Below are 26,847 nucleotides of genomic sequence, written 5' to 3' on the forward strand. Positions count from 1 at the left end.
TCTACTTTACACTTGCCAGAGGACATTAAAAAGGAATGTACCATTTCATAAAGATTTGTTTCACAAACGGAAAATGTTCCAACTAATGCAACATGATGAACTTGTAAAAACCTTACAAAGAAGATTCTTGAAATGGTTGGTAGTGATTGGAGGCAATTCCTCAGCCCTCCAACTCTGAATTATATAACTTCATAGGTCATATACACCTATGTTTAGCATGTAGTGACTTTGTACTGAAAAAGGAGACAAACCATGAGACAGACAAATCAGACACAGGTGACAGAATTCTTCCTTCTGGGACTCTCTGACAACCCTCACACCCAGCAGCTACTATTCATCTTATTCCTGGGTTTTTACCTTGTCACTGTGGTTGGAAATCTGCTTCTCATGTCCCTTGTACAGGCTGACTCCCTGCTTCACACACCTATGTATTTCTTTCTCTGCAATTTATCTCTGGCTGACCTCTGTTTCTCCACCAACATCGTTCCTCAGGCCCTGGTCCACCTGCTATCCAGAAAGAAAGTCATTTCATTCACACGTTGTGTTGCTCAGCTTCTACTCATCCTCATTTTTGGGGGAACACAGTGTGCCCTTCTGGCAGTGATGTCTTATGATCGGTATGCAGCCATCTGTAACCCTTTGCATTACCCCAGCATCATGACTTGGAGGGTGTGTGCCCAGCTGGCTGTGGGATCCTGGACCAGTGGCATTCTGGTATCTGTGGTGGACACCACCATTACACTAAGGCTTCCCTACACAGGCAGCAATACTATTGCACATTTCTTTTGTGAGGCACCTGCCCTGTTGAGCCTGGCATCCACAGACACCTGGGCTTCAGAGATGGCCATTTTCCTCATGGGGGTTGTGATTCTCCTCTTACCAGTTTCCCTCATCCTGGTGTCCTATGGCCATATCATAGTGACTGTGGTCAGGATGAAGTCAGCTGCAGGACGGCTCAAGGCATTCTCTACCTGTGGATCCCACCTCGTGGTGGTCATTCTTTTTTACGGGTCAGCAATTGTCACCTACATGACACCAAAGTCCTCCAAAGAACAGAAAAAACTGGTGTCTGTGTTCTATGCAATGGTGACCCCCATGCTTAATCCCCTCATCTACAGCCTGAGGAACAAAGACATGAAGGGAGCTCTGAGGAAAGTGGCTACAAGGAATTTTCCATGCAGGCTTGGAAATTGCCACTGACAGTGAGACCTGCCAGGCTCTCTACTTCTCTGACTTGTTGAGTAGTTTCCTCAGCAAGACTAGAACATGGTATGAGTCTCATCCTTGTTTCTTTTCCATGGACCCAACCGTCCACCCTTTATCCAGCCCTTCCTCTGTAAGAGAAGGACAATAATTCATGGAGCGATGGGAAGGAGGGCCTTGGTTCTGGTTGGTCTTTCAGCATCTAAGGGTTAGGAAATGCCCTGAGAAGCATTCACATTTTATAAGCCCTGGAACCTGTCACATCTACGTTATTAAATCATGCTATGTATTAACATCTATCTGTCCCAGAACCTACTCCAATTCCTTTCCTTTATCTTTAAAATTTCTTGGCATCATCATATAGTAAATGAACAAACATCACTTAATTATTTACTTTGAGCTAGGTGCCACATGTACATGGGCGTGCACACGTACCTCCACACACGGGTGGCCAAAGGTAGGATTACAGTTATGAGTACAGGAAAGAGAGTATAATCCTGAATTATTATTTATTCATTAATTATTGTATTATTTACCTGTATTATTTGTAAACCTATTTTGCCCACCCTTGTGTATGTTTGAGGTGGGTGGTGAAGAGTGTGGGTACAATGAAGTAGAGTTTATGAATTATGCTGTACTTCTCACACTCTTATTAGTCATGAGTGCTATATAGATTAGGACACACCTTTATAAATGTAAGAACAGGGTTTTGGAAAAACAGCAAGAAATAGTGATATCCCAGAGCAGCAAGACTAAGAAGCTATTACCAATCCTGGGCCCAAGGACAAAGAGGAGGCAAGCAGAACTTGCAGAGGGTACTTCTGTATAGAAGGTCACCAGGCAGGAGCTGTGGACTTGGTATATGGAGGGGAGGAAGCCATGGGAATAAATCTGTTAAAGTCATTCTCGACCTGCCTTCTCATTTTCTGTTACTGTAGTTAAAAAAAACAAAATCCAGGCTAATTTCCCCATGTGAAGATCCTTAATTTAATCACATCGACAGAATCCTTTTTACCATGTAAGGGAACATATGTACAGGGGACTAGGACGTGGATCTCTCTGTGGGCCCATTATTCTGCCTACCATCCTGTGGTCAAGTAAAATGAATGTGAGGCTGTGATAAGTGCTTGGCAAACATGAGAGATGACGAATTTATACATGGTGCGAACTGCTCAGTTGTGTGATTGCCATCATGCACATAAAACCCTGTGATCTGCCTTTTCATTTGCAAATTCCAATGGTGATGTTCAGAATGTGCTGCCCTCTCTGAGCCCTGATACCTGTGATCTGAAGGATACCTTGTGTGGGAGACCCAGCTGGTCCTGGTACCTCCATGGCTCACGGAGTTAGAGTTGTTTAATGGGTTTGTGGAGAGGACATACCTGTGCAGTAAATGCTATTTTACGTTGTTAATTCTCACTACATCTTGTGAATAGTGTACACACAGCTGTGGTGTCATGGTGCAAGCCTGTTGTTTGCCCTGAGTCCAGAGTTGGGCAATGTTCACTGGACGAAATCTCAAAGTGTGGCTGCTCCTCTGTTTGAGTGATCCCAAGCTTAAAATGAACAGGTGACTTCATCCAATCACAATAAATTTTCAGAAAAATTTAGTAAACAAATAAACTCTGTTTTTTTTTCAGCAATTTCCTCTAAGTTGTCCGCTAATACTTGACTGCAACTTCCTGTCACTCTTCCTGTCAAACAACTCTCATATCCAGGGTGGATAATTTGAGATGGAGGCAACTGTCACTAGTGTGGAATTCTCTTTCTCCAGACAAGGCACAGAACATGTGTTAGGAGAGAAAGAACTCCTCAATTGCCAGCGGAGTTTTTAAGTATCTTTTTACTTTCCCTCTCTCACTATAATTTCCATGAGGTGAGAAATGGAAATTATAATTGGTCTGTTTTATTCATCAATGTGTCTTCTGGGCCTAAACAGAGTCTAACACACACTGAGTGCCGAATAAAAATTTGTTCCAAAAAAAAGACAGAATGAAACAAAACTCTTATTATTTATTATCATTACTTTGCCTTGTAAAGAAAAATATCTGTAAAAGTTGCTTGTAGAGTTTTTGGACAAATAGAAGGAAGGACAGCAGAAAATTGTTAAATGATATGGAAGAAGTCCCAGAAAAAGTTAAAACAGAAATCAGCAAATTGTAGTGAAGTTCTCAGCCTTTGCATGGGCACCTAACTTGTGTGAAGTAGTGGGTGGCATCTTCAGAGACATTGGTACCACAGTCCCATAGGACGCTGGGCCTACTGCATGCAGTTCTTTCTTTCATCGCTCATGTTGTTTTCAGAAGTGGATCCCAGGGGAAAGTCCGAATGCCAGTGAGTGTACTGTGGCTCCTGGAAAGAGTGGACTCCAAAAACCCAATGGGGGAATTCGTTTTTCTCTCCTTTGTCCTTGCATTCTACCCTTTCAGTTTCCATCTATGTCAGTCAGAGTTTCTGTGGGCCCAGGGTCCTGTGGATGGCTCGTTTCAGTGCAGCCTTCACTTCACTGTTCCTGAAGCTGTAAATGATGGGGTTCAACATGGGAGTCACCACCGTGTAGGAGAGCGACAGCAGCTTCTTGTTCTCAGGAGAGGTGCTGGACCGGGGTCGGAAGTATGTGAGGATGGCAGTGCTGTAGAAAAGGGAGACAACCAGGAGGTGGGAGGAACAGGTGGAGAAGGCCTTGCGTTTCCCCTCAGCTGAGGGCATCCTGAAGATAGTGGAGAGGATACAAACATAGGACCCCAGGATCAGCAAGAAGGGGAAGAGGATGAAGAGAACAGTGGCTGTCAGAGCCTCCAGTTCAAACAGCGAAGTATCAGCACAGACCAGGGCAAGGACAGGGGGACTGGCACAGAAGAAGTGGTTCACCCTGTTGGGGCCACAAAAAGGGAAGCTGAAAATCCACGTGGTTTGTACAGTGGCCACCGGAAACCCTGAGCACCAGGATGCAGCTGCCAGCTGGGCACAGGCCCTCCCTGTGGCCTATGATGACTGGGTAGCGCAAAGGGTCACAGATGGCCACATAGCGGTCATACGCCATTGTGGCCAGGAGGCAGCATTCAGCATCCCCAAAGAAGAAGAAGAAATACATCTGAGTGGCACAGCCAAGGAAGGAAATGGTTGTGGCTTGGATGATCAGGGTCCCCAGCATCTTGGGCACAATGACCAAGTTGAAACCTATCTCCAGGAAGGACAAGTTCCTGAGGAAGAAGTACATGGGACTTTGTAGTGCAGAGTCAGCTATAGTGACCAGGATGATAAGGATGTTGCCCATTAGGGTCACAATGTAAATGGTCAAAAAAAGGAGAAATAGTAGAGCCTGTAGCCTAGAAGACAAGGCTGAGAAACTCACAAGAACAAACTCGCTGACAGTTGTCCAGTTTCCCCACATCATTCTTCTGCCCAGGATTTGGCTGGGCATTCGCACTCTGGGAAGAATTCTCCATATGTTACATAGACCTCTATTATACCCTTGGAAAAGGAACCTCCTGTGGCTTCATTCTCTACCTCTCTTGTTACAGTTGTTGAAGATCAAACAGCTGTCCTTTCAAAAATGGGAAAAACAAGTCTGACTATGGGACTCATATTTTTGGGGGGCGAACACTGACCTCTTTTTCAGACTGAACTGAGGTACACCATAGACGTGCACATCTATACATCCCCTGACTTTTCTCTTTTCTTTAGCACCAGTCACTGGTGCTAAAAAGAAGTCAGGCCAGGCCAAGCATTTCTGAAGAGAAAGATCTTGAGATGCAACAAAAGGTATTGGTGTGAGTCACGATATGTTTTCTACAAATTAAAAGGGTGGGAAGGAGGAAAGCAAAGGAAGTGAGCCAACAGTTACAACGATCCCTGAGGAGGAGTCCTGGATGTGTGCCAGTCTCCGGCAGCCCACACTCAGGTACATTTCAGCATATGGGAGGAATCTTCATTGTAAACTCAGCCAATTGCAGTTTAAACAAGAATACACAATATAGAAACTGTGGTTTATTTTGATCCCTGGGCTAAATCTTCTCCAGGTGGCTATACACCTATTTGTGATCAGACAAAGGGAAAACAGACTCAAGATAGTATCAGGCCATAGAGAGAATGTAGGTGTGTTGTGTATAAACCCTTTCACCATTTTCTGCTGGTTGACTTGTGTCTTTACTCAAGAAATATGAAGCTCAAGTGTTACATGTTAGTAAAGTGCAGGTATGACTAATAGTTAAATCCTGTGAAAAATAAATAAGTTTTCACATTATATCAATAACTAAGCTTCCAAATTGAGACTGAAATTCTTTCTGATGACTACGCACTTAAATAAAGGAATAAATCTAAAGCACTTAGCATGGTAAGTGGTATATAATATATATATAATAAATACCATTATAATGATTATCATATTATGTTAGATCTACCTTTCAAAATTCACTTCTTATCTTACCATTGCCGAAACTCACCATAGACCTTGCTTTTCGTCTCTGATGAAGAATAATTTATTCAATAGACATTGATTGTCTTCTAGAAACCGTTCTATCTGCTGAAGGTCTGGTGTAAGTAAAACCAACAGAAATTTCTGCCCTCTCAGAACCCATCTTCTAGTAGGGAAAACAGATCATAAGTAAGTTATGTAAGTAGAATGTATCGTCTGTTAGATAGGAACAGAATAATGAAGAAGAACAAGGCGGGGGAGAAGGAGATAGCATTTGGCGCTGTGGGGAGTGCACAGGAGGCTGCACTGCAGAGACACTTGAGTAAAGCCCTGAGCAGGTGCAAGATGTGAAGTCAGGGTGGTGCAGGAAGGAGGGAGGTAAAGAGAAAAAACAATGAGAAAGTGCTATTTAATTTTTTTCTGAATACTATTCATTTATAAAACATCAAGCCAGGTATCACTTCTATGAAAACTTTTTTTGATACCGTTTTCATTTTCCATAAAAATTAACATTTATGGAACACCAAATAAGTGCCAGGCACTAATACAAATGTTTTGCTTGGGTCATGCTGTTGGTCTGACAACAACCTAAAGATAATAGAAACTTTTATTGGTCCCACTCTGCAGCCAGGCAACAGGAGGAATACAAAAATTAAGTACTTTTCCTAAGGATAGGCCGCCAGCAAGTGTTGGCCTGGGGATATGCGTCCAGGGCCATGTGACTCTGAGTCATGGATTTAACCACCAGCCAGCACTTCCACCCACTCTCTGAAAACCAGAAAAGTCTGAGCTCTGGGAGAGGACAAGCTGGAGAGGTCGGCATTGGGTGACAGTAGGAGGCAAAGAGTAAGACAATTTCTTGTGAGGAGCAGGATGTTTCAAGGTATTATTAACACTGGAGATATGAAATACTACTTTCATAGTCTTTATTTTAGAATAGTCGTTAACTTATGTGTCCCTCTCATAGTCAAGATGGTACGTGCCTCGAGAGAAGAAATTATGCTACTTAACTTTTTATTTCAGTTCCTAGCAAGGTAGACGCAGGGTAAATTGTTATGGAATGAATGGATAAATAATGAAGAAAATGTGGAGAAAATCAGGGAAATAACTCTATGGACAGAATGTAGGAGCATAGTGAGCTCTATGCATAGGGAATTTGGACACAAAACACTCCATGCGTCAACAACACGGCCTCACACAATATACACAGATTTAAACAGTAGTGAGTTGTAAATTATACTCAGTATCTTCCTCCACCCCAAGCCTTCTCCTTTTATCTGCCCCATTTCAGAAAATGACAATGTCCACTATATAACCCAGGAACTGGGAGGAAAATCCTTTCATTCATGCCCCAGACTTGATTACTTTTCCTTCTGAACACTGAGTCAGTGTCCCCTTCCCCATCCCTACCACACTGATTGCAGATTTTGGCTCTTAGTTTCTCTGGCTTGGAATATTGTAGGAACCTCATTCCAGTTTGTTCTTTTCAAACCATCTTTGACTTATGCGTGATCTGAGAGCAACTCTGATTAAGTTACTTACCTGCTTACTGTCCCTGGGATTAAGGACAAACCCCTTAATAAGGACTTTTTCTCTGACATGTGCTTGTTTTTCCAGTTGTGAATCCCCTACACGGCTGATGCTCTGGTCACATGAAAATATTTTCTGTCCTGTGCACATGCCATGTCCTCTCACCCCTCCTTGCCTTCTGCAAGTGGCTCTCTATTCTTGGAAGCCTCTTCCTGCAATTGTGTATAACTTCCTGCTCATCTTGCAAGTTTCAGCTGAAACATAATTTCCTGTGTGAAGTTTTCTTGTCTTCCCTTGGCCAAACCAAGGAATCATTTTTTAATTCTCTTAGAACACTTTGTGTCTTACCTGTAATAGAGCACTTTTATAATTGTGTGTGTGTGCGTCTAGTTATGTCATTGAATTGTTAACACTATGAGGACAAATCTATTCCTTTGTCATTGTACCTTCTGCAGCTAGTGGAGTGCTGAACACCAAAGACTTAGTAATTAATGCAGTCTAAGTTTTAATTAGTTTTACATAAGGTTGATGACATTATTGAATCACTAGTTGAGCCTACAGTCCAGAGCTTTGAGTGTGTGTATGTATGTAGGTGTTTCATAGGTGGTATATTATGTTTCATCTTCCAAAGTTTATTTATGTTATTTAAATGTTCTGCTGTGCTCTGTGGAGATATTTTTAAAGCTTTATTATAAGAGTTTTGCATCACTAGTGTGCCATAGCTGTCCACTTCCTTCATATATGTAATGAAAATATAGCCCAGGACAGAGATAAGACTTTCGGGCACATCACTTAGGCCATACCTCAAAATGAATTACTCTAATTTTTTAATCTGTAATTTTGGGGCAAATAGCAATGTGATTTATTATTTTTATCAGTGACTTTAAATCATTTCAGACATTGGCTGAAATAGGCACAGTTTATGTACTATTATCTGGAACACATATCTTCAATGTAGTAACAAAGCTTTCATGAAAGAATTCATCAAATGCTTTAATAAAATACAAATGAACCACATAAATACTCACTGTTGAATCCAAGCTCTAATGTCAACTTTTTGGTAAAATCACTTCTGACCATTCCATCCTTCAGTTGGATAACTAACTACTCTGTCCCTTGCATTCCTCATGGCATCTTAAAATACACTTATTCTAACAATGGTTTTCTATCATAATTATTTTTAAATGTATCCTCTCCTGAAAACTGGTACTTCCTGAAGAAATAAGCCAAATGGTATCCATCATTATATCCACATCACATTGCCTGGTATCTACACAGTAGTAACAATAGGTGTTTTATGAATTACAGATTAACATTTATATTAATGACATTAGTCAATTGGCCTAATATACTAATATCTTAAAAAGTGAATGAAGTTCTTTGTCATGAATCCATAATGGATTAAATTAATCACTGTTATTTTTAAGTGCTTGTAAAAGAATCCTTTAAACAATGTTTTAAATTATTGTCTTGTGAGAGAGATGGAAATACATGTAGAATCATAAAAACTACAAAGTTGAATTATTATTGTCATTATTATTATTATTATTATTGATATTACTATAATTTCTATAGTTAAAGTAAGCTCTAAATCAAACCTTATAGTCAAGCAGTGTTGGGCAGATGGAAAATCTAATGAAGTGTAGTCGAGACGCATGGCTGTTGGAACTGAAGGAAAATTGCAGCGCAGCCCAGTTTGAGAATTTTCTAATGGCACACAACCAGATGACACTACGTACACACTAGACAAGTCCAGTTAATGAAGTTGAGGGAACTTGCATATGCCTAACAGTGAGCTTTTGACTTATAAAGCAGAGGTACCCCCTTCCCCTTTTTTTTTCAAACTAAACCTTACAGGAAATTTCAGTACTTAAACCCAATGAAGATAAACAAGGTCAGGGGCTCAGAGCCCCACTTACTTGGGTTTTCCTTTTTTCCTGTCTCTTGAAATGGCCCTTCATTCATCTTCTTGGACCCTAGGGCTGCACAAAACACAATACGAAAGCATGATTTGTGACTTTGCAGCTGCCTCCTTCCAATAGCTGTAATTCCATATTTTCCTTCATTTGCTTTGATCCCTCTCTAACCCTTCCCTTTATATTTCCTTCTTTTGATCTAGCTTTCCCTCTCTTTTTCTTGCATATTTTTCACTTTCTTTTCTGTTTTTTTTCCCTATCCGTTTCCCCCTACTAAATACAGGAGGGATGGTAGGTGGGGGACATTTCTGGGAAGACTTTGAACTGACTCCCTATAACCACATGAGCATAGTTATGGTTGTAAGGATGTTATCGGTACAGTATATAACCCAGGCATTGCTTTACTGCTGGTTTGGCAAGCACAGAGCCATGGATAAGTGTGGTAGTGATTGCAGTTATCAGAGAGAGGGAGCAAGAACCCTACAGGGAGAAGTTACAGGGAAACAGTTGAGGTTGCCTGGACAGCTACACCTCTATCCAGAGTGTCTCCTTTCAGGGATAACACCTTGGAGATTCAATATTTTATTTCAACAAGGAAGAACTAGACAACATACTTAACAGAACTCTGTAAAACTGCCATGTGAATGATAGTTTGAGAGCACATATTTATGATGGCAAGTACTTTGGAGTCATAAATTCATAGTCACAGTTCTGGTCATTATTATTTTTAGCTGTGAGACACAGAGCTACAGACACAATGTCTCTGAGTTACAGTTTTCTCAACTATAAAATGATGATTATTAAAAATGCCCTACCCACCTGACAGAGTGGTTCTGGGTATAAGATGAGATAATATTTGTGTAAAAACTTTGAACATTACAAAGCACAATACGTATATTATCATTGTTTTCTAGTCATTCCCAGGTTTCCTATTTTGTCAAATCCTATACAACTCTATGCTCTTTACTTGAGACTTCTCATTTCCTTTCTTGTGTCTCAGAAATATGTTAAAGAAGACACATTTGGTTTTTTTGGTGGTGAGCTATTATCGTCTTTACAAGAGATTTCAACCTCATGCCCTATCCTCTCACCCTTTACTTACCTCTGGTCAGTGAGACTTGTCTGTATCACATTCCGGAGAAGCCCTGGTTTGTGCCAGTCACTCTGGATCAGTCTATGTCCAAATGATGGACTCCAAGGGAGTTCCTAAATTATGGCCGTGTCTGTGCAAGTCATGTCAGAAAAGCCCTGGACTGTGTCTATGCCAGTCATTCTAAAGAAACTCTTGGTTATACTTGTCATGGCCCACATTGCTGCTGAACCGTGAGGCTGTGCCTTGTCACATTCTCAGAGAAGCTTTGTCCCTGGGCTGTGTCAGACATCCCAGGTCAATCCCGAGCTCTGGGTGGGGCCAGTCCTTGTAAAGATGCTCTGAGCTGAGCAGAGCAGCTCTGGGATGGGCCTGAGTCAGCCACTCTAGAGGATTCCAGGCTGACTCTCAGGACTATTTTGGTCTCTGGCGTTTACTGTAAGAAAGTGACTCCCCACTGCTTCTTCTTTCTTGGGTGAAGTCATGGGTTCACCTTCTGACACTTGTGAGTTTTGAGGAGTTCCCAGGAGTGCAAGAATTCATGTAGATTCTGCAATCCCATCATTGGAGGAAGGTCTACTGTAGCTCCAATTTTCCCCCCACTTGTGAGGCTAGAGAGCAAAGGGATAAAACTCAGTGGTCCCTCCTCCAAGGTTTCCACCTGAAAAAGATTAGAGGAGCATGTCAGTATTCTTTTTTAACTTATTTTTTATTTTTCCAGTTTTATTAAGATATAGTTAACATAACATTGTATACATTTAAAGTGTACAAAGTAATGATTTGATACTTGTATATATACGAAATGTTTACCACAATAGGGTTAGTTAACACCTCCATCATCTCACATAATTACCTTTTTAGTCTTGGAAACAATTAAGAGCTAGACTTTGTTACCCATAGTCACTATGCTATACATTAGATCCCAGAACTTACTCATCTTATAACTGAGTTTGTACATTTTGGCCAACGTCTCCCCAGACACTGGCAACCATCACTTTACTCTGTTTCTAAAAGTTTGTGGGTTTTTTTTTTTTCAGATTCCACAGATAGGTGAGATCATGTAGTATTTGTCTTTGTCTGTTTTCAAGGACCATGTGGTAACAGATGGAAGGATTTCTTTTTTTAATGGCTGATAAATATTTCTCTGTGTGTCTGTGTGTATACATGTGTTTCTCAGTTTCTTTATCCATTCACCTGCAAATGGAGACTTAGATTGTTTCCATGTCTTGGCTATTGTGAATAATGATTCGATGAACATGGTAGTGAAGAGATCTCTCTGCATTAGTGATTGCATTTCCTTCATGCGAGTATTCTTTTACATCTCCTCTCATTGAGCTGGTCCTCAGGGGTGTTTCTGACCTGGACTCAAGAGAAGTCTTCAGGCATGGGGAGGAGAACCCATTAAGCATTATCTAAGCCAACTGGAGAATATTAATGAAAACTGTAAGCACTTAGTTGGGAGTGTTGTTGGGTGGGGAAGCTAGTTACTCCTGGTTAAGACAAGGAGAAGAAAGTCTGACTAACAGTTTTGAAATCCTAACCCTTCAGGAGTAGGAATTGAAGGTGAGAGAGTAAAATGAAGTCTACGTTTAACACAAAACTTCCCCCAGCTGATTAGGACTTCATACAAAAACTCTGATGCATACCTGAACATTTCTTACAGTTCTTCTGAAACAGACGTTTGATTGCACATTTCTTACTGAAAGCAGTGACCATATCTGACTTATTCATTATTGATTGCTTGCATCTACCATGGTGACTGCACGTATATCCCAGCAATCCCAAGGGGATCCCCTGTACAAGTGGGAGATGAGGAAAAAGAACTATCACCACTCTATATAGTGATGTGTCATTCAGAGACTATTATGAAAAATAAAGATAGCTTGAAAATGATGAATTAAGTATGAAAATATTGATTTCACAGTAACATGTTTGACTCTTTCTAGTAATTAATAAATATCCTTAGGATATGAATTTGAATATTTCTGTGTTTAAATTGTAGTAGTGCCCTCTTATCCATGGGGGACACGTACTGATACCTCCAGTGGATGCTGGAAACCATGGATAGTAACAAACAGTACATATACTAATGTATGTATATATGCACATACATACATTTTATGGCTTCTGTTTGGCATACCTAAATTGCCAGTATCACTACTCTTGTGTTTTGCGCCGTTATTAAGTAAAATAATGGTTACCTGAACATAGAAACTGCAATACCATGACAGTTATTGACAGGGCTGTTAGAAAATAAGCTGGTGGGATTGTAAAATGGTAAAATCACTTTAAGAGGGAATTTGCCAATATATAGCAACATTACATATGCATTTATTCCTTACCCAATAAATCTAATTTCTAAATTTCCATCTGTCAGATGTACTGGGAAAAATATAAAAAGATATATTTCATAAAGTTTTTCTTTACAGCATGATTTGTAATCATAAAAGACTCAAATAACTATGGTATATCTACAAAGCAGAGTATTATGAAGTTATAAAAAGAATGAGAAATATTTTTGTCGTTAAAGAAGAGCTATGTTCGAATCAGTGTGTATCCATTTTAAGCTTTGATGAAAGCAGCATCATAATTAAAATTTATGATGTCACTTCAACAAGTCTTACAAATGTAAATACAGAAGCTCAAGTCATTCTTCCTGGGAAAACTAGAGTGAGGAAGAAAATGATTATTTGGGTCATAAAGCTGAGTGTATGGGGATTATTGTTCCACTTTCCTATACCCATACCACATACCAGTGCGTTCAAAAGAACTAACACTACCTAAAGGGAATGAGAACTGAAATAAGACAGTGAGGAAAATTAGGCATTGGGACAAATCATGGGGTTTTCTATCTGGAAAATAGAGTCATATTTGTCCAAAGGAAGAGATAAGGACAGCATAATTTTTTTATTGGTTTGCCCTCTTCCACTATGTGTGTCTCTAAGTTTAAGATTACAAGCAGTTTCATACTGTTCACAATACAGACACAGGAATGGGAATATCTGATATGACTTGGCCACAGAAGTGTTGAAGTTCCAATGAGAAAAAGAATGTAGGTCTACAGTGGGCAGGCAGAGGCATTTTCCAGGTGGTAGTGATAGGTCTAATGTACCTCTGTGCTGTTTTCTGTCTACTGAGCTCTCTAACAGTCATTTCGACAGCTGGATTTCATCCCAACGAAGATATGAAGAGAGGCAGAGAGGAATCCCAGATATAAAATGGATTGTTCCCCATTCAATAAACTTTAGTCTTATCTCTTAATGTCTATGAGATGAAGCTTCTAAGACCTAGGGCCTTGTGGAAGGTCCTGCTGAGGGCATTCTTTACCTCATTATTTCTCAGGCTGTAGATGATGGGGTTCAACATGGGAGTCACAATAGTGTAGGACAATGATAGCAGCTTCTTGCTCTCAGGAGAATTATTGGACTTAGGCCGGAAGTAGGTGAGGCTTAAAGATACATAGAAAAGGGAGACAACAAGGAGGTGAGAGGAGCAGGTAGAAAAGGCTTTATGCTTCCCTTTAGCTGATGGAATCTTGAGGATGGCAGCAGCAATGCGAAAATAGGAACACAGAATCAGTAAGCAGGGTGTCATGATGATCAGAATGGTCCCAACGATTGCATAGACCTCAAATTGTGTTGTGTCCCCACAGACCAGCTTCAGCACAGGCGGGCTGTCACAGAAGAAGTGGTTCACCTTGTTGGTGTCACAGAATGGAAAGCTGAAGAGCCACGTGGTCTGCACAGTAGCTACGGGAAAGCCGGGAAACCAGGAGGCAACAGCCAGTTTGGCACGTGTCCTTTGGTTCATGATGACTGGGTAGTGCAAGGGAGTGCAGATGGCTACAAAGCGGTCATATGCCATGGTGGCCAGGAGGAAGCACTCAGCAACCCCAAAGAAGAACGAGAAATACATCTGTGTGGCACACCCAGAGAAGGAAATGGTTGTGTCCCAGGCAAGCAGTGTTCCCAGCATTTTGGGCACAATGACTAGGTTCAAGCCAATTTCTAAGAAGGACAAGTTCCTGAGGAAGAAGTACATGGGACTGTGCAGCATGGGGTCAGCCAAAGTAACCAGAATGATGAGGCTGTTTCCTATCAGAGTGGCCAGGTAGATGATTAGAAATGTCAGGAAGAGTAACAACTGTATTTCAGTAGGTAGGGAAGAGAAACTCATGAGAATAAACTCAGTTACTCTTGTCCAGTTTCCTCCAACCATAATGATAAGAATGAACCCTCAGCTGGGGTCATGGAAAGAGATTCTTGATTAGGAAAGTCACATTCCAGATTTGTCATTCAGATTCCTCCACAGTTTCAGGGAAAGAGGAAAGGTCAGGTTCTCAGAAGAGGAAGGGCCTTTCATTGTCTAAGAATAAAGACACAAAGAAAAATGGCTAGAGCTTAAAGTCTGAGACGGGCCTTGGTTTGCTTTCGGGGGGAATATTCCCTATTTGCACATTGACATATACAGAAACGTCATGCCAAATCAGAAGCATGAGTCCTTGAAGGGGACACTGAAGGGCTTATTTTAGGAGGCAATGATATTCCTGAAAACATCTAAACTTTGGAGAAAAAAACCCAATATCCATAATTTCATTAAATGCATACATGTGAATTTATCAAGCTTTTATAAATGCATTTATAATTATAATTCAGAAAAAGGCATCAAGTAATTTTTCTGCTCTTCATGAGTCTTTCTTGCCTGGCTAGAATTTGAGAGGTGAAGAGGGGCTAGCATGTATTGAGGACAGTTAACATATGCATGTGCCTTGTCCTCCTATATCTGCTTTTAATAGGTGAGGAAACTGATCCCAGAAAAGTTTAGAAATAGCAATTAAAGTAGCAGATTTGAAATTCAAACCACATCTGTTGGATTCCAAAGTCCTCTGATTTCTACCAAGTCATTGTTCATCAGACTGGTCTGCCTTGAACTGAAGACTAACTCATGAATGCTTAAGAGAATTAGGATTGGGATTTCTGTTAAATCACAGTGAAGACAGAGAAAAAAGGAACCAAGAGGATCAATGTCATTAACGTGGAGATGCTCAGGAGGTGGACACAACCTAAGTATTCATTGACAGATGAACGGGTAACGAAGCTGTCATATAGATAATGAAATACTATTCAATAAAAACTAGGAAATCCTGCCATTTGAAACATTCTGCTAAGGGAAATAAGTCAGACAGAGAAAGACAAATACTGTATAATCTCACTTATATGTGAAATCTAAACAAAACTAAAAATTCAAAGAAAAAGATCAGATTTGTGGTTACAAAACATGGGGCCTAAGGGACAGGGGAATTGGAAGAAGGTGGTCAAAATGTATAAACTTTGAGTTTAGGATAAATAGATACTAGGAATGTAACATACAACATGATGACTATAGTTTATAGTGCTATATGATATGTAAGAAAATTGTTAAGAGAGTAGATCCTAAGAGTTCTCATCACAAGGAGAAATTTTTTTCTTTTTATTGTCATCTATATGAGATAATAGATGTTAAATAATCCTACTGTGGTGATCATTTCACAATACATGTAAGTCAGACTATTATGCTACACACCTTAAATGTATATATTTATTATATATTTATATATCATATACTTGTGTGTGATTACATATCATATATGTAACATCTGCTATGTATTATCATATTTATATATATCAGTTACATCTCAATGAAACTGGAAAAATGTTCAGAAAGTTCCTGAGAATCATCAACTGGGTCTCCATTTTGTATTATTTGTCTCTAACATGCAACTATCAAGAGGCTCTTCTTTTTGTGTCATCTTAGTAATGTATAGTATTGAATTCTAGCGAAGAAATTATGAGGTAAAGTTAGAAAATGATAGCTGAGAGGCTGGAATGAATGAAAAAGGAATTAGAGAGGGTTAGGAACTATTACAAGAAAATTAGAAGTTTAATAACAGAAATAAAAACATCACTAGAAACAGTAAAAATCAGAATTGACACAAAGTAGGAGAGAAACAAGTATGCAGTCAATGTTTTGGGTATGTTATATCAAAGGACTTTTATTCTGTGCAAAAGAATTTGGATCTTACTTTATAGATAGAGAGAGCCACATGAATACTTGAGGCAGGGGAGTGATATTCTCATATATGTCATATGGGAAGATCACTATGACATCGTTGTGAGAATGGATGGGATAGGGTGGGACTATGGAGGGATCAAAGCTGAATGTCTGGGATCAAGAAGACCAGGTGGTACGCTCATCCTTCAGTTCTGTTTTCATTTAAAATCCATTTTCAAGCAGTAGAGAGGATAAATAATGAAAAGAGGCTGCATATTAATCAGGTTCTGGTAAACAGTTTAAATTTCAAGATTATATTTAAAACTCGAAGATATTCACACAGGAAAATAGAATCATTCTTACCAATTAATAATGATCAAACTGATCTAAGATTTCTTTGAAGCACTAAAAATTAAATTAAGCATATCTAAAGGTTGAGCCCAACTTCAGAAAAACCAAATACAGGTTTTAAAAAATAATAATTAAAGGATCAATGATGCAGCAAACAGGAAATCTCAACTAGAAACTCTCCCACTGTCAGTACAAGACAAGTCAGCTCTGTGTATTTCAAAATAAGTAAACAGAGTAAGGCAAGGGAGTATTGAGACATAACAGTTTAGATTAATGAATACAAAACATAAGAATAGTTGTTCCCCTTCTCAGAAAAAAAAAAAGAAAAGAGAAAGAAAAAGAGCCTGGAAGAAACTATAGAGATATAGAATTGTTTTTGGTATGTACTCTTGGCAAAGCCCTATCTGGTACTGAATGAGTAGTCATAAAACTGACAGTCTCAGATCTAGAAAGGCCACCTGATGTGGTAGGGGATCATGATTATTGAATTAAAATGCTATGGAACATATTGTTAGAAATGTAAGAGAAAATGAATTAGTAAGTTAGAATAGATGCTTGAGAAATTATACCCAAATTACTGAGAAAAATTATGAAAAGATAAAAATAATGAGGAGAATAGTGAGGTACAATACAGGAAATAAAATCAATTTAATAGGAATTCTAGAATGAAATAACAAGGGAGAGGAAAGAAGGACAATATTTAGAGAAGTACCAAGGGAAGAATAAACATCTCTGAGCTAAAGAAATACATGACTTTTTAAATGTACATTTAAAGGACAGAGATTGACAAAGTGGGTCAAAAACATGACTCAACTTTATTTTGTTTATAAGAAACTTACAGAAACATAATTACATAGTTTTGAAGAAAAATTTGAAAAAGACATTATCATGCAAATATTAATTTTAAAATGCTTATTCAATTATTTATATTTTATAATCATGACAATAACTTTTTTTTCAGAATTAAAAATATAACACATAAAAAAATCCCCATGGATTAATTTTGCTTGTGAGTATAGATGCAAAAAGTCCAAATAAAATTTAATTCTAGGCTTCCAGTTAAGATAGCAGCGTAGGTAAATGCAGTACTTGCATCCTCCCATAACCACATCAAAATTACAACTAAACTATAGAACCACCTGAAATCTAGGTGAACAGAAGTCCTATAACTAAGGTTATAAAGAAGCAGCTACATTGTAACTGGTAGGAGGGGTGGAGATGCAGAATGGGCTAGTCCTACACCCACATGTGGTGGATAAAAATTGGGAGAAATATCTTGGGTGCAGAGGTGCATCATGAGGAGTGTAGGGTCTCAGCCCCACACCAGGCTCCCCGGCCCAGGAAGAGAAGTCCCCATAAATTCTGGCTATGAGAACCTGTAGGGATTGTGGCCGAGTGAGACAGAGGGCTTCTGGGTCCTAGGCATTCCTCTTAAAGAACCTGCACACAGACCTATGGATTCACTATCTCTGAGCTCCAGCACTGGGACAACAGCTTGAAAGGAACCAGAGGCATATGGGGAGGAACTGAACTATCTGGCAGCAGGGCAAGAGCTGGAGGGGCAGCTTTCTCCCAGAGAGAAGTTCAGGCAGAGGCCATTGTTCCTTTTCTAAGTCCTCCCCCAACAGAGCTGGCAGGCTGGCACCATATAGGATTCTCCATTAACCTGATTATCACAGTCCTTCCCGCCCTGGTGATTCCCTGAGACCCTGCCCCACCCAACTTGGGCACTCACCCAAGGCATTTCCACTGGCTTTTCCATATGAATAGCCTGTTAGCCTATTTTGGCTCATGCTTCAGACTTTCCTAAAATTTCTCAAACAAGCATTCCCCCTAACTCTCACTAAGTGGCTGCATGCCCAGCACTAGTAGCAGCTGGCCTTACTCAAAACTTGGCCTCTCTGGGGCACCTCCAATCCCAGAACAAGTAGCAGCCATCTGCAGATTAATATGTAGTTTATGCCAGGTGGCTCTGAGCAGAACAAATGAGGCAGCTGACCTTGGACTGCATCTCCCAGGAAGCCTGAGGGCCAGCATACCTCGTGGACAGATTTAGAGCTCATCAATACACTACCCAACCATGTCGACAAGTGACACACTTAAGGGGTAGCCTTAGCAGGCACTAAAATAAGTTCTACACAGCTGATCCTTCATGGTGGTCACAGTCAGTCCTTGCAGCTGATTGACCTGGGGTAAATTCCTCCCACTGATGTACCAAGGGTCAAAGGTCAACTACAACAAGAGGGTGTGCACAGTCCACACGAGGGGGATATGTACCTGGAGTGTCCAGTTTAGGCAAATGGGAACCTGTGCCACTGGATTATACAGGACACCTATTACATTAGGCCACTCTATCAAGCCCGAGAGAGAAAGCAGCTCTACCTAATACACAGAAACAAACACAGTAAGGCTGCCAAAATGAAGAGACAAAGAAATATGGCCCAAATAGAAGAACAGAACAAAACTCTAGAAAAAGAATGAAACAAAATGGAGACAAGCAATTTACTAAATACAGAGTTCAAAACATAGAAGGATGCTCAATAAACTTAGGGGATGAGTAGATAAACTTAGTGAAATCTTCAAAAACATGAAAAAGAACATGAAAACCATTTAAAAAAAACATAAAAAATAGCCAGTCAGAAATTAAGGATAAAACCAGTCAGAAATGAATCATACACTGACTGAAATGAAGAATAATTTATAGGGAATCTGCACTGGAACAGATGAAGCAGAGAATCAAATCAGCAATTAGTAATACAAGGAGCAAAAAACACCCAATCCGAACAGCAGAAAGAAAAAGAATGATAAAAATGAAGATAATAGAAAGAGCCTCTAGGACAACTTTAAGCATGCCAATATTCACATCATAGGGGAGCCAGAAGGAGAAGAGAGAGAGCAAGAAATTGAAAACATATTTGAAAAAATAATGACAGGAAATTTCCCTAACCTGGTGAAGGAAATAGACATAGAAGTCCAGAAAGAGCAGAGGTCCAAAACAAGATGTACCCAAAGAGGCCCACACTAAGACAACATCATAACTAAAGTGCAAATTTAAAGACAAAGAGAGAATCATAAATGCAGCAAGAGAAAATCAGTTAGTTACCTACAAGGCAGTTCCCATAAGGTTGTTAGTTGATTTCTCAACAGAAGCTTTGCAGGTCAGAAAGGACTGGAAAGAAATATCAAACTGATGAAAAGCAAAGACAACCAAGATTACTCTACTCAGCAAAGCTATTATTTAAAATCAAAGGACATATAAAGAGCTTCCCAGACAAGAAAAAGTTAAAGGAGTTCATCATCATCAAACCAGTATTACATGAAATGTTAAAGGGTCTTCTTCAAAAAGAAGGAAAAAAAGATAAAATATATGAATAGTAAAATGGCAATACATATATATCAACAATTAAATCTAAAATATAAAATCAGTGAACAAGTAGAACAGAAACAGACTCACAGATACAGAGAACATTTTGACAGTTGCCAGATGGGAGGAGGACTTGAAGGGAGGGGTGAAAAGGTGAACGGATTAAGAAATACAAACAGAGACAATATTTATGAGACATTAATGGAGTGTTATAGATTACCCTAAATTTATCTTTTAATTTCTACGTAAGGATTTTAATGTTTATATGTATTTAATTTTTACATTCAAATCAATTAATTTTTTAATGAATTATGCTTTGGAATATAGGCTGAGAAAGACCTTCACAAAGCTAAAGTGAATATTAACCCATATTTACTTCAAATTAACCTAGAGCATCATGTTTACATTTAAATCATATTATATATTTTTGTTGTATTGTTTAAGGTGAGAATGTAACATTTATTTTTTTCCTCAAGTTGCCCCAGAGCTGTTTATTGAATTCCTGCTACATATGTACTGGTCTATAAAAGAGAAGGAACTCTTACCTTTTGCGACAGCATTGATAGACCCGGAGATTATTATGCTGAGTGAAATAAGCCAGACAGTGAAACAAACACCATTATGATCTCACTTGTATGTGGAGTCCAATGAGCAAAATAAACTGATGAACAAAATAGAAGCAGAGGCATGGACACGTGGAACAAACTGACAGCTGTCAGAGAAAAGGGGATAGTCGGGATGAAAGAAGGTGAAGAAATTAGCCAAAGAACATACATGCATAACGCATAGACACAGACAACAGTGTGGTGATGGCCAGAGGGAAGGGGTGGGTGAGGGCAGGAGGAGGTGGGCAAAGTAGGAGAAAATGGGGACATTTTTAATAATGTAAACAATAAAAATAAAGTTTTTAAAAAAGTGTTACAGATTACCCAAGAGAAAATTATGTAAATCTATAATCACTGAATTCATATCATCAGAAATCAAATGTCAAATGAAGAAAAAACTTCAAAGTTATAAGAAATCAAACAGTTTTAAAAAGGAGATTATTTTTTCTTTAACAATTTTCAATATGGTAATATTTATTTTGAGTAAAAGTGAGAGAATATCAATGTTCAAGCAGTGTAGTTCCAAACAATAAGTGGATTTCACAGTATGTATCGAGAGGATCTTTGGACTAGTAATTCCATGTATTCAGTTTTAGATTATGTGCAGATTTTATCTGTCAGATTGCTGCTCTCAGCTTTATTTATAACAGAGTAATTGAAAGAAATAAACAATAAAGTACAATAGAAGTATAAAAATAGCAGATTGGTGAAATAAATTGTGCTATATCTATACTATGAAATGCTATGAAGTAATTTAAAAGTATAAAAATATCAAATGGCATGCAAAATATTTAATAAGTTCTGCTAAGTTGACAAAGGCTACAAAATAGTATGTTTAATGTAAGACATTTATTTTAAAATGAAAATTTATATATGTATTATATACACACATATATACATATGTATACATATATACATATAGAAAGCCTGCAGTTGTATTTCTTGTTAATATCTTAGCGGTGCAGTTCCAAGTATTTTAAATTTCTTCTTTGCATTTTATATTTTTTACATTGTCCACAGTGAAAATGTATTGCTTTTTATTTGAAGAACATTATTGAATATTATTAAGAATAAAATATTTACAATGTAAAACAACCCATAAACAAAATGGAAAAGTAAATGACAAACTGGGGAAGGCATTTACAATAATGGCAACAAAAGGTAAAAAAGTATTTGCCTACCTGATATATAATGAACCATATAAATAACTTTTGTAAAGACATGATCTCCCCAAAAGAAAAATAGAAGACACAAAATTATTTCATCAAAAGGTGCAATGGCCAGAAAGGATATAAAAATTACTCTATTTTGCTAATAATAAAATAAAAAATTGTCAGTATTGAAATTTAATTTATCAAATTTGAAATATTGAATAATATTCAGTGCTAGTAAAGGGTGGTATACTAAGCAATATCTTATTTTGTTTACAGTTGTTCAAATTAATATAATTTCCCTGAAAATCTCTTTGGTACAACTATGTGAGGATCCTTTAATGTTCACACATTTTGATACAAGAAGCCCTTCTGGTAGAAGACATGGAGGCAATGATGTTATGTGTGACTTTGTTCAGTGCCGACCATTAGAGTCACAACTTGAACTAACTGAACATAACTGAACTAACAAGGAAAATAGAGACAGACTCATAGACAGAGGGCAGATTGACAGCTATGGCAGGAAGTTAAGGGGTGGAGGGGTGCAGCAAAAAAGAAAAAGGACTCATGGACACAGACAACTATGTGGTGACTGCAGTGGGGGAGAGGGGAGTATAAGGGGGTTAAATGGTAATGCAAAAAAAATACAAAAAAACTTAAAAATAAATAAAAAGCAATAAAAATTGTCCTCAGTTGAGGATAAAAATAAATACATAAACAAAAAAAGAAAAAGATCATCAATGGATAAATAAGTGAATAATTCAAATATAAAGGGTACAGAAAACCTCATAGACACAGAGAACAGTATGGTGATCAGCAGAGGGAAAGGGCAGTGGGGGGAGGTAGAAGAGGGTAAAGGGGGGATAAATGGTGATGAAAGGAGACTTGACTTTGAGTGGTAAATACACAATACAATATACAGATGCTATATTTTAGAATTGTACACTTGAAACTTATCTAACTTTATTAACCAATGTCATCCCAATAAATTCAATAAAAAATAAAAATAAATAGAAAGGATGCATTTAAGAAAACATGCAATCATTTAAATAATTTTTGAAGAATATTTAATGCTGTAGTGTAATCATTACCATATGTTACCATATAAATTTCCAATTTTATAAATGTGTGCTTGTGTAAAAAGGTTGAAAGGATTTATGCAAAAGTTAAAAGTGATCTACTTCAGGAGCTAAAAGGAGGGGAATTTATTTTCCTATTTTTTCCTGGATTTCCAGCTTTTCTACAGTGAGCTATATTTGTTACATATCACAATAAATACATTAAAATGAAAATGATGATTATGGTGATGATAAACTGTCAATATTTACTGAGTTTATATTTATGCTTTGTTCTCTACATTCATTCTCATTTTCTTCTCACAACTCCATCACTTAAATGCCATCATCCTCAATGTTTATCCTCCCTGTATTAGAGTAAATTAAAATTTAAGGCAGATATATAATTTTGTAGTTAAGAAACTTTGCAGTTATATAGAGAGTAAATGACAGAGATTGCACTTAAAACCATAATCAGAAAAATAATGTTAAAAACTCTAAGGTTTTTAACAAGGCATATGAAATGAACATAACCTACATGCTAAGTGTCATCTTTGGTCTCCCACAGCCACCTGTCCTTCCTCTGCTTCAGTGTTGAGTGTCTTACCATTTATTGAACTCAGTCCCTTCATGTCTCTATGCCTTTGCAAGTGACATTGCCTCTACTTACACACTCTCTTCCGCCTGACTGACTTCTTTTTTCTGACCCCTGAAACTCAGCTCTGTCTCCCATGTGATGCTCCAGAGAAGATTAGTCAGTCATCTTCTCTAGTTTTTTATTCTTTTAAAACATTTTCATTAATCTGATACTATAATTACTTATTTATATCTCAATTTGTGAACTCCTTCACAGCATGGACTATCCTAGTCATCTTTATAGGAGAAAGCCCAGGGTCCAACGCTGTTAATACGTGTTTTGGGATGACCGACTGGATGAACGGATACATGAGTATGACAAAGATCATTCTTCCTAGTGCTTCCATTCATCATTAAAGTTCTTACTTTTCTCAATGACTGCTCTCCTTTAGTCAGAATTACACTTTCATTAGAAGCTCCATGTCAGAACAAGTTGTAGGGTTTGGTGTTGGTGGAGCAGGACTAAGACGGAGGAGGAAGGAAAAAGTCAAACAAGCTAGGGGATTTCCCACAGAACTTCTGGAAACTAATGGGGAAGAAAAAATAGTACCCTGGCTTGTGAGTGGAGGGCATCGCAGAACCTGGTGGCTTGCAGTTGCCACATAGGCTCCTTACCAGTTCCTCCACACCTTTCACAGAAACATCCCCCTGCTGATTATTTGACTGACTGTCCCAGGGGTAGGAACCTACTCTTTTAGGTCTTCTATACCCATAGAGTTGTCCTAAAGAAATAGTGTACTTTGATGTCCTCTGCCTCAAGAATGTTGCACTGAGGCAAGTCTTCCCTAAGCTACTTAGAGCAAAGTCAAAAAATGGGGGAAGTTTATATTCTATTGAGGCTGCAGGGCCTAAGTTTCCTGAGCCCAGAAAGCTTTAGAGGACAGAACCGGAAGATAACTTTGGTAATCTCAATCTTCTTTTGCTCTCAAATCTTACTTATCTTATGACACTGAAAGGGGAAAACGTGGGCTAGGAAAGAGAGAAACTGAGATCTTTCCAGTGTGCACATTGGAATAGAATTAGGTGTCCCACCACACCCTGCGCAAACTTTGTTCAGTCTAGCAACTGAACCTAGAGAGGGACCCTTGGCAGAACTGGGCCACGATAAGGAGACTTACCTATACCCAACAGGCAGATCTTTGTTCGGCTCTGCCTGACCCGTGTTTCATGCATGTCCTTGAGTATTTGAAGAGCTCCAGCTCTGTTGTCAGAAGAACCAGAAGAGGAACCAAGGAAGTCTTCCTAAGTGTTCTGCATAAACTGAATGGCTAGACCTGAAACCAAGCCACTGCTGCTTTCTCTGAGGTATGAGTAGGCTACGTAGATTGGCCATACTTCCCGTCCTAAGTAGGAGAGTTATTTCCAGTAGTGCTTCTTTTATCCTGGGGCCAGTTGAAGAGCTGGCACTTGTATTTTCCCCCAGGTGTTACTGAGCTCACCTTAGCTCCTCGTCCTTCCCTTCCTCATGGGGACCTGACCTTTCTCGAATCAATTGTCTTTTGATACCATAATAAATTTCAGATGCCAACAGGATGAAGTTCAAAAAAGAGAACTACATTCAATGCTAGAGGAAGGAGCATTATGTAGAATAAAGCACTGAAGGTGAAGTCAGAGTGATATAAATTTAATCCCAGCCCTGGATCTCTGTGGTTTGTGACGCTTAGCAATTTTAAAGTTTATTTAAAAAATCAAGGTGAAGAACATTACATATACATCATACAACATAAGTTGTATCTATTTTATAAGAAGGAAATTTCAAATATATACACAAAATGTATTATTAAAACATTTCTGTAAAGATATATAAGAAATTGATAAGTTGCTTCAGGGCAAGGAAATGGGGTACAGAGATCAGTACTGAGAGGGAAATCTACTTTTGATTGTGCATAATTTTATACTGATTCAATTTTTAGACTTAAAATTTAGACTTAAAATTTTAGACTTTAGACCTTTTTAATTTTGAAATTATTTTAGATGTACAATATGAAAGAGTGACACAGATAGTAAGAACTCAATTTAACAATCTATTCAAGTTCCCTTAATATTACCATCTTACATAAAAACATCATTCATTTTTCAGAACTGAAAAATTAACATTGGTACAACACTATTAACTAAACTATAGTCCTTATTTTAATTTGATCAACTTTCCCACACATTTGTACCAGGATTCAATCCAGGATATTATATTGCATTTAGGTGTTATATAACCTTACTTTTCTCCAATCTGTCATGTTTTCAGTGTTCCCTTATTCTTGCACTTGCAAAGAGTAATTGGTCAGGTATCCTGTAGATTGTCAGTTAAGTTTTGTATTTTTTTTATGATTAGATATTTTTTCAGGTGGGGTAATAATACCATTGGGGTGAAGTGTCCTCATCACATCACATCAGAGTGTGCCTGATATTAATATGACATCACTATTCCCTTTACCTATTGTATTCCTTAGGAACAAGTTACTAAGTCCAACCCATATGAAAGAAAGGGAAATTAATGTCTGCCTCCAGCAGGAAGGAGTAGAGTCTGGTTGAATTTTTATCATGTGCAAGTATTTGACTTTTTAATTAAGAAAAAGATATATTAGACAAAACAAATCTTCTGGTTTCCTCCACTGACTCCTAACTTCAAGACCTGGAGAAAGTTATTCCATGTCTCAGTTTCTCATGTTAAAATGCCCAATACCTGTTGTAAGAAGGAAATGAGATATAAAGTGTAGAAAACATGCCAAGTCCTAGCAAATGCCATATATGATAAGGTTCTATCAAGGTACAATTTGACCTGGGACTTGAAGGTTGCCACAAAGGAGGGGAAGGGGCATTCCAGTTGACTCTAGGATGACTGACATCACTACTGTTACTGCCACCGACACCATTTCTACAATACTGACTTAGAACATTTGTATATACTAATCCTTTTGCTTTGTATATTATTCCTCTTTGTTTTTACCTACTTAACTCCTACATACTCTTCTGATAGGACTTTAAATGTCACTTCCTCAGTGAGGTCTTTTCTGATCTAAATGCAAATTAAGACTTCTCTTATTATTCTATCTCAGAGCACTTCATTCTTTTTCTTCATAGTGAATTATATATTTATTTGTGCAGTGCTTTGTTTAATATCTCTCCTCTCCTTTGAACTGTAATGTCCCTAAGGTCAGGGACTCAGTTTTTTCTCATCCCTGTAAATCTAGTACTTAGTAGTAAGTGTAAAGGAGGATTGGGATGTGAGTTTGGAAGCAATAACAGTGAGGAAGCTCTTATAAAAATAATTTAGAAATAAGGGCTAGGGCAGTGTCATATACTGGTGTCTAATGGCAGTGACAATGAGAATGGGAATTGAGTCAAAGTTAGAGTAAGAAGAATTTTGTGAAGGAAGAATGAGCAGGATGAGGAGGCTTGTTGAACACTTCTGTGATAGCATTTAACAAAGTGTAGAATTATAACACAACACAGCACTTTACATAGCACTTTTGGTTCTATAGCTGTTTGTGTCTTTGTCTGT

General features: G+C 38.4%; 2 protein-coding genes and 1 pseudogene across 2 annotated transcripts; 1 reads left to right on the plus strand and 2 right to left on the minus strand.

Annotated features, from left to right (window-relative positions):
• The first annotated feature begins 210 nt into the window (after positions 1-210).
• Positions 211-2,936, plus strand: LOC128780935 (olfactory receptor 2D2-like). The gene has a single exon (XM_053924575.1). It carries the CDS (start codon positions 253-255, stop codon positions 1,198-1,200), a length of 948 nt encoding a protein of 315 aa, XP_053780550.1. The 5' UTR covers positions 211-252; the 3' UTR covers positions 1,201-2,936.
• Positions 2,931-24,548, minus strand: LOC128780933 (olfactory receptor 10A4-like; annotated as a pseudogene).
• LOC128780934 (olfactory receptor 10A5) lies at positions 11,966-24,555 on the minus strand. Its single transcript, XM_053924574.1, has 2 exons — positions 24,467-24,555; positions 11,966-14,521 (listed from the first exon to the last, which is right to left on the minus strand). Exon 2 carries the CDS (start codon positions 14,372-14,374, stop codon positions 13,421-13,423), a length of 954 nt encoding a protein of 317 aa, XP_053780549.1. The 5' UTR covers positions 14,375-14,521; positions 24,467-24,555; the 3' UTR covers positions 11,966-13,420.
• Between the last annotated feature and the right edge of the window lie 2,292 nt (positions 24,556-26,847).

The sequence above is a fragment of the Desmodus rotundus genome, chromosome 5 (genome assembly GCF_022682495.2).
Source record: "Desmodus rotundus isolate HL8 chromosome 5, HLdesRot8A.1, whole genome shotgun sequence".
NCBI lineage: Eukaryota > Metazoa > Chordata > Mammalia > Chiroptera > Phyllostomidae > Desmodus > Desmodus rotundus.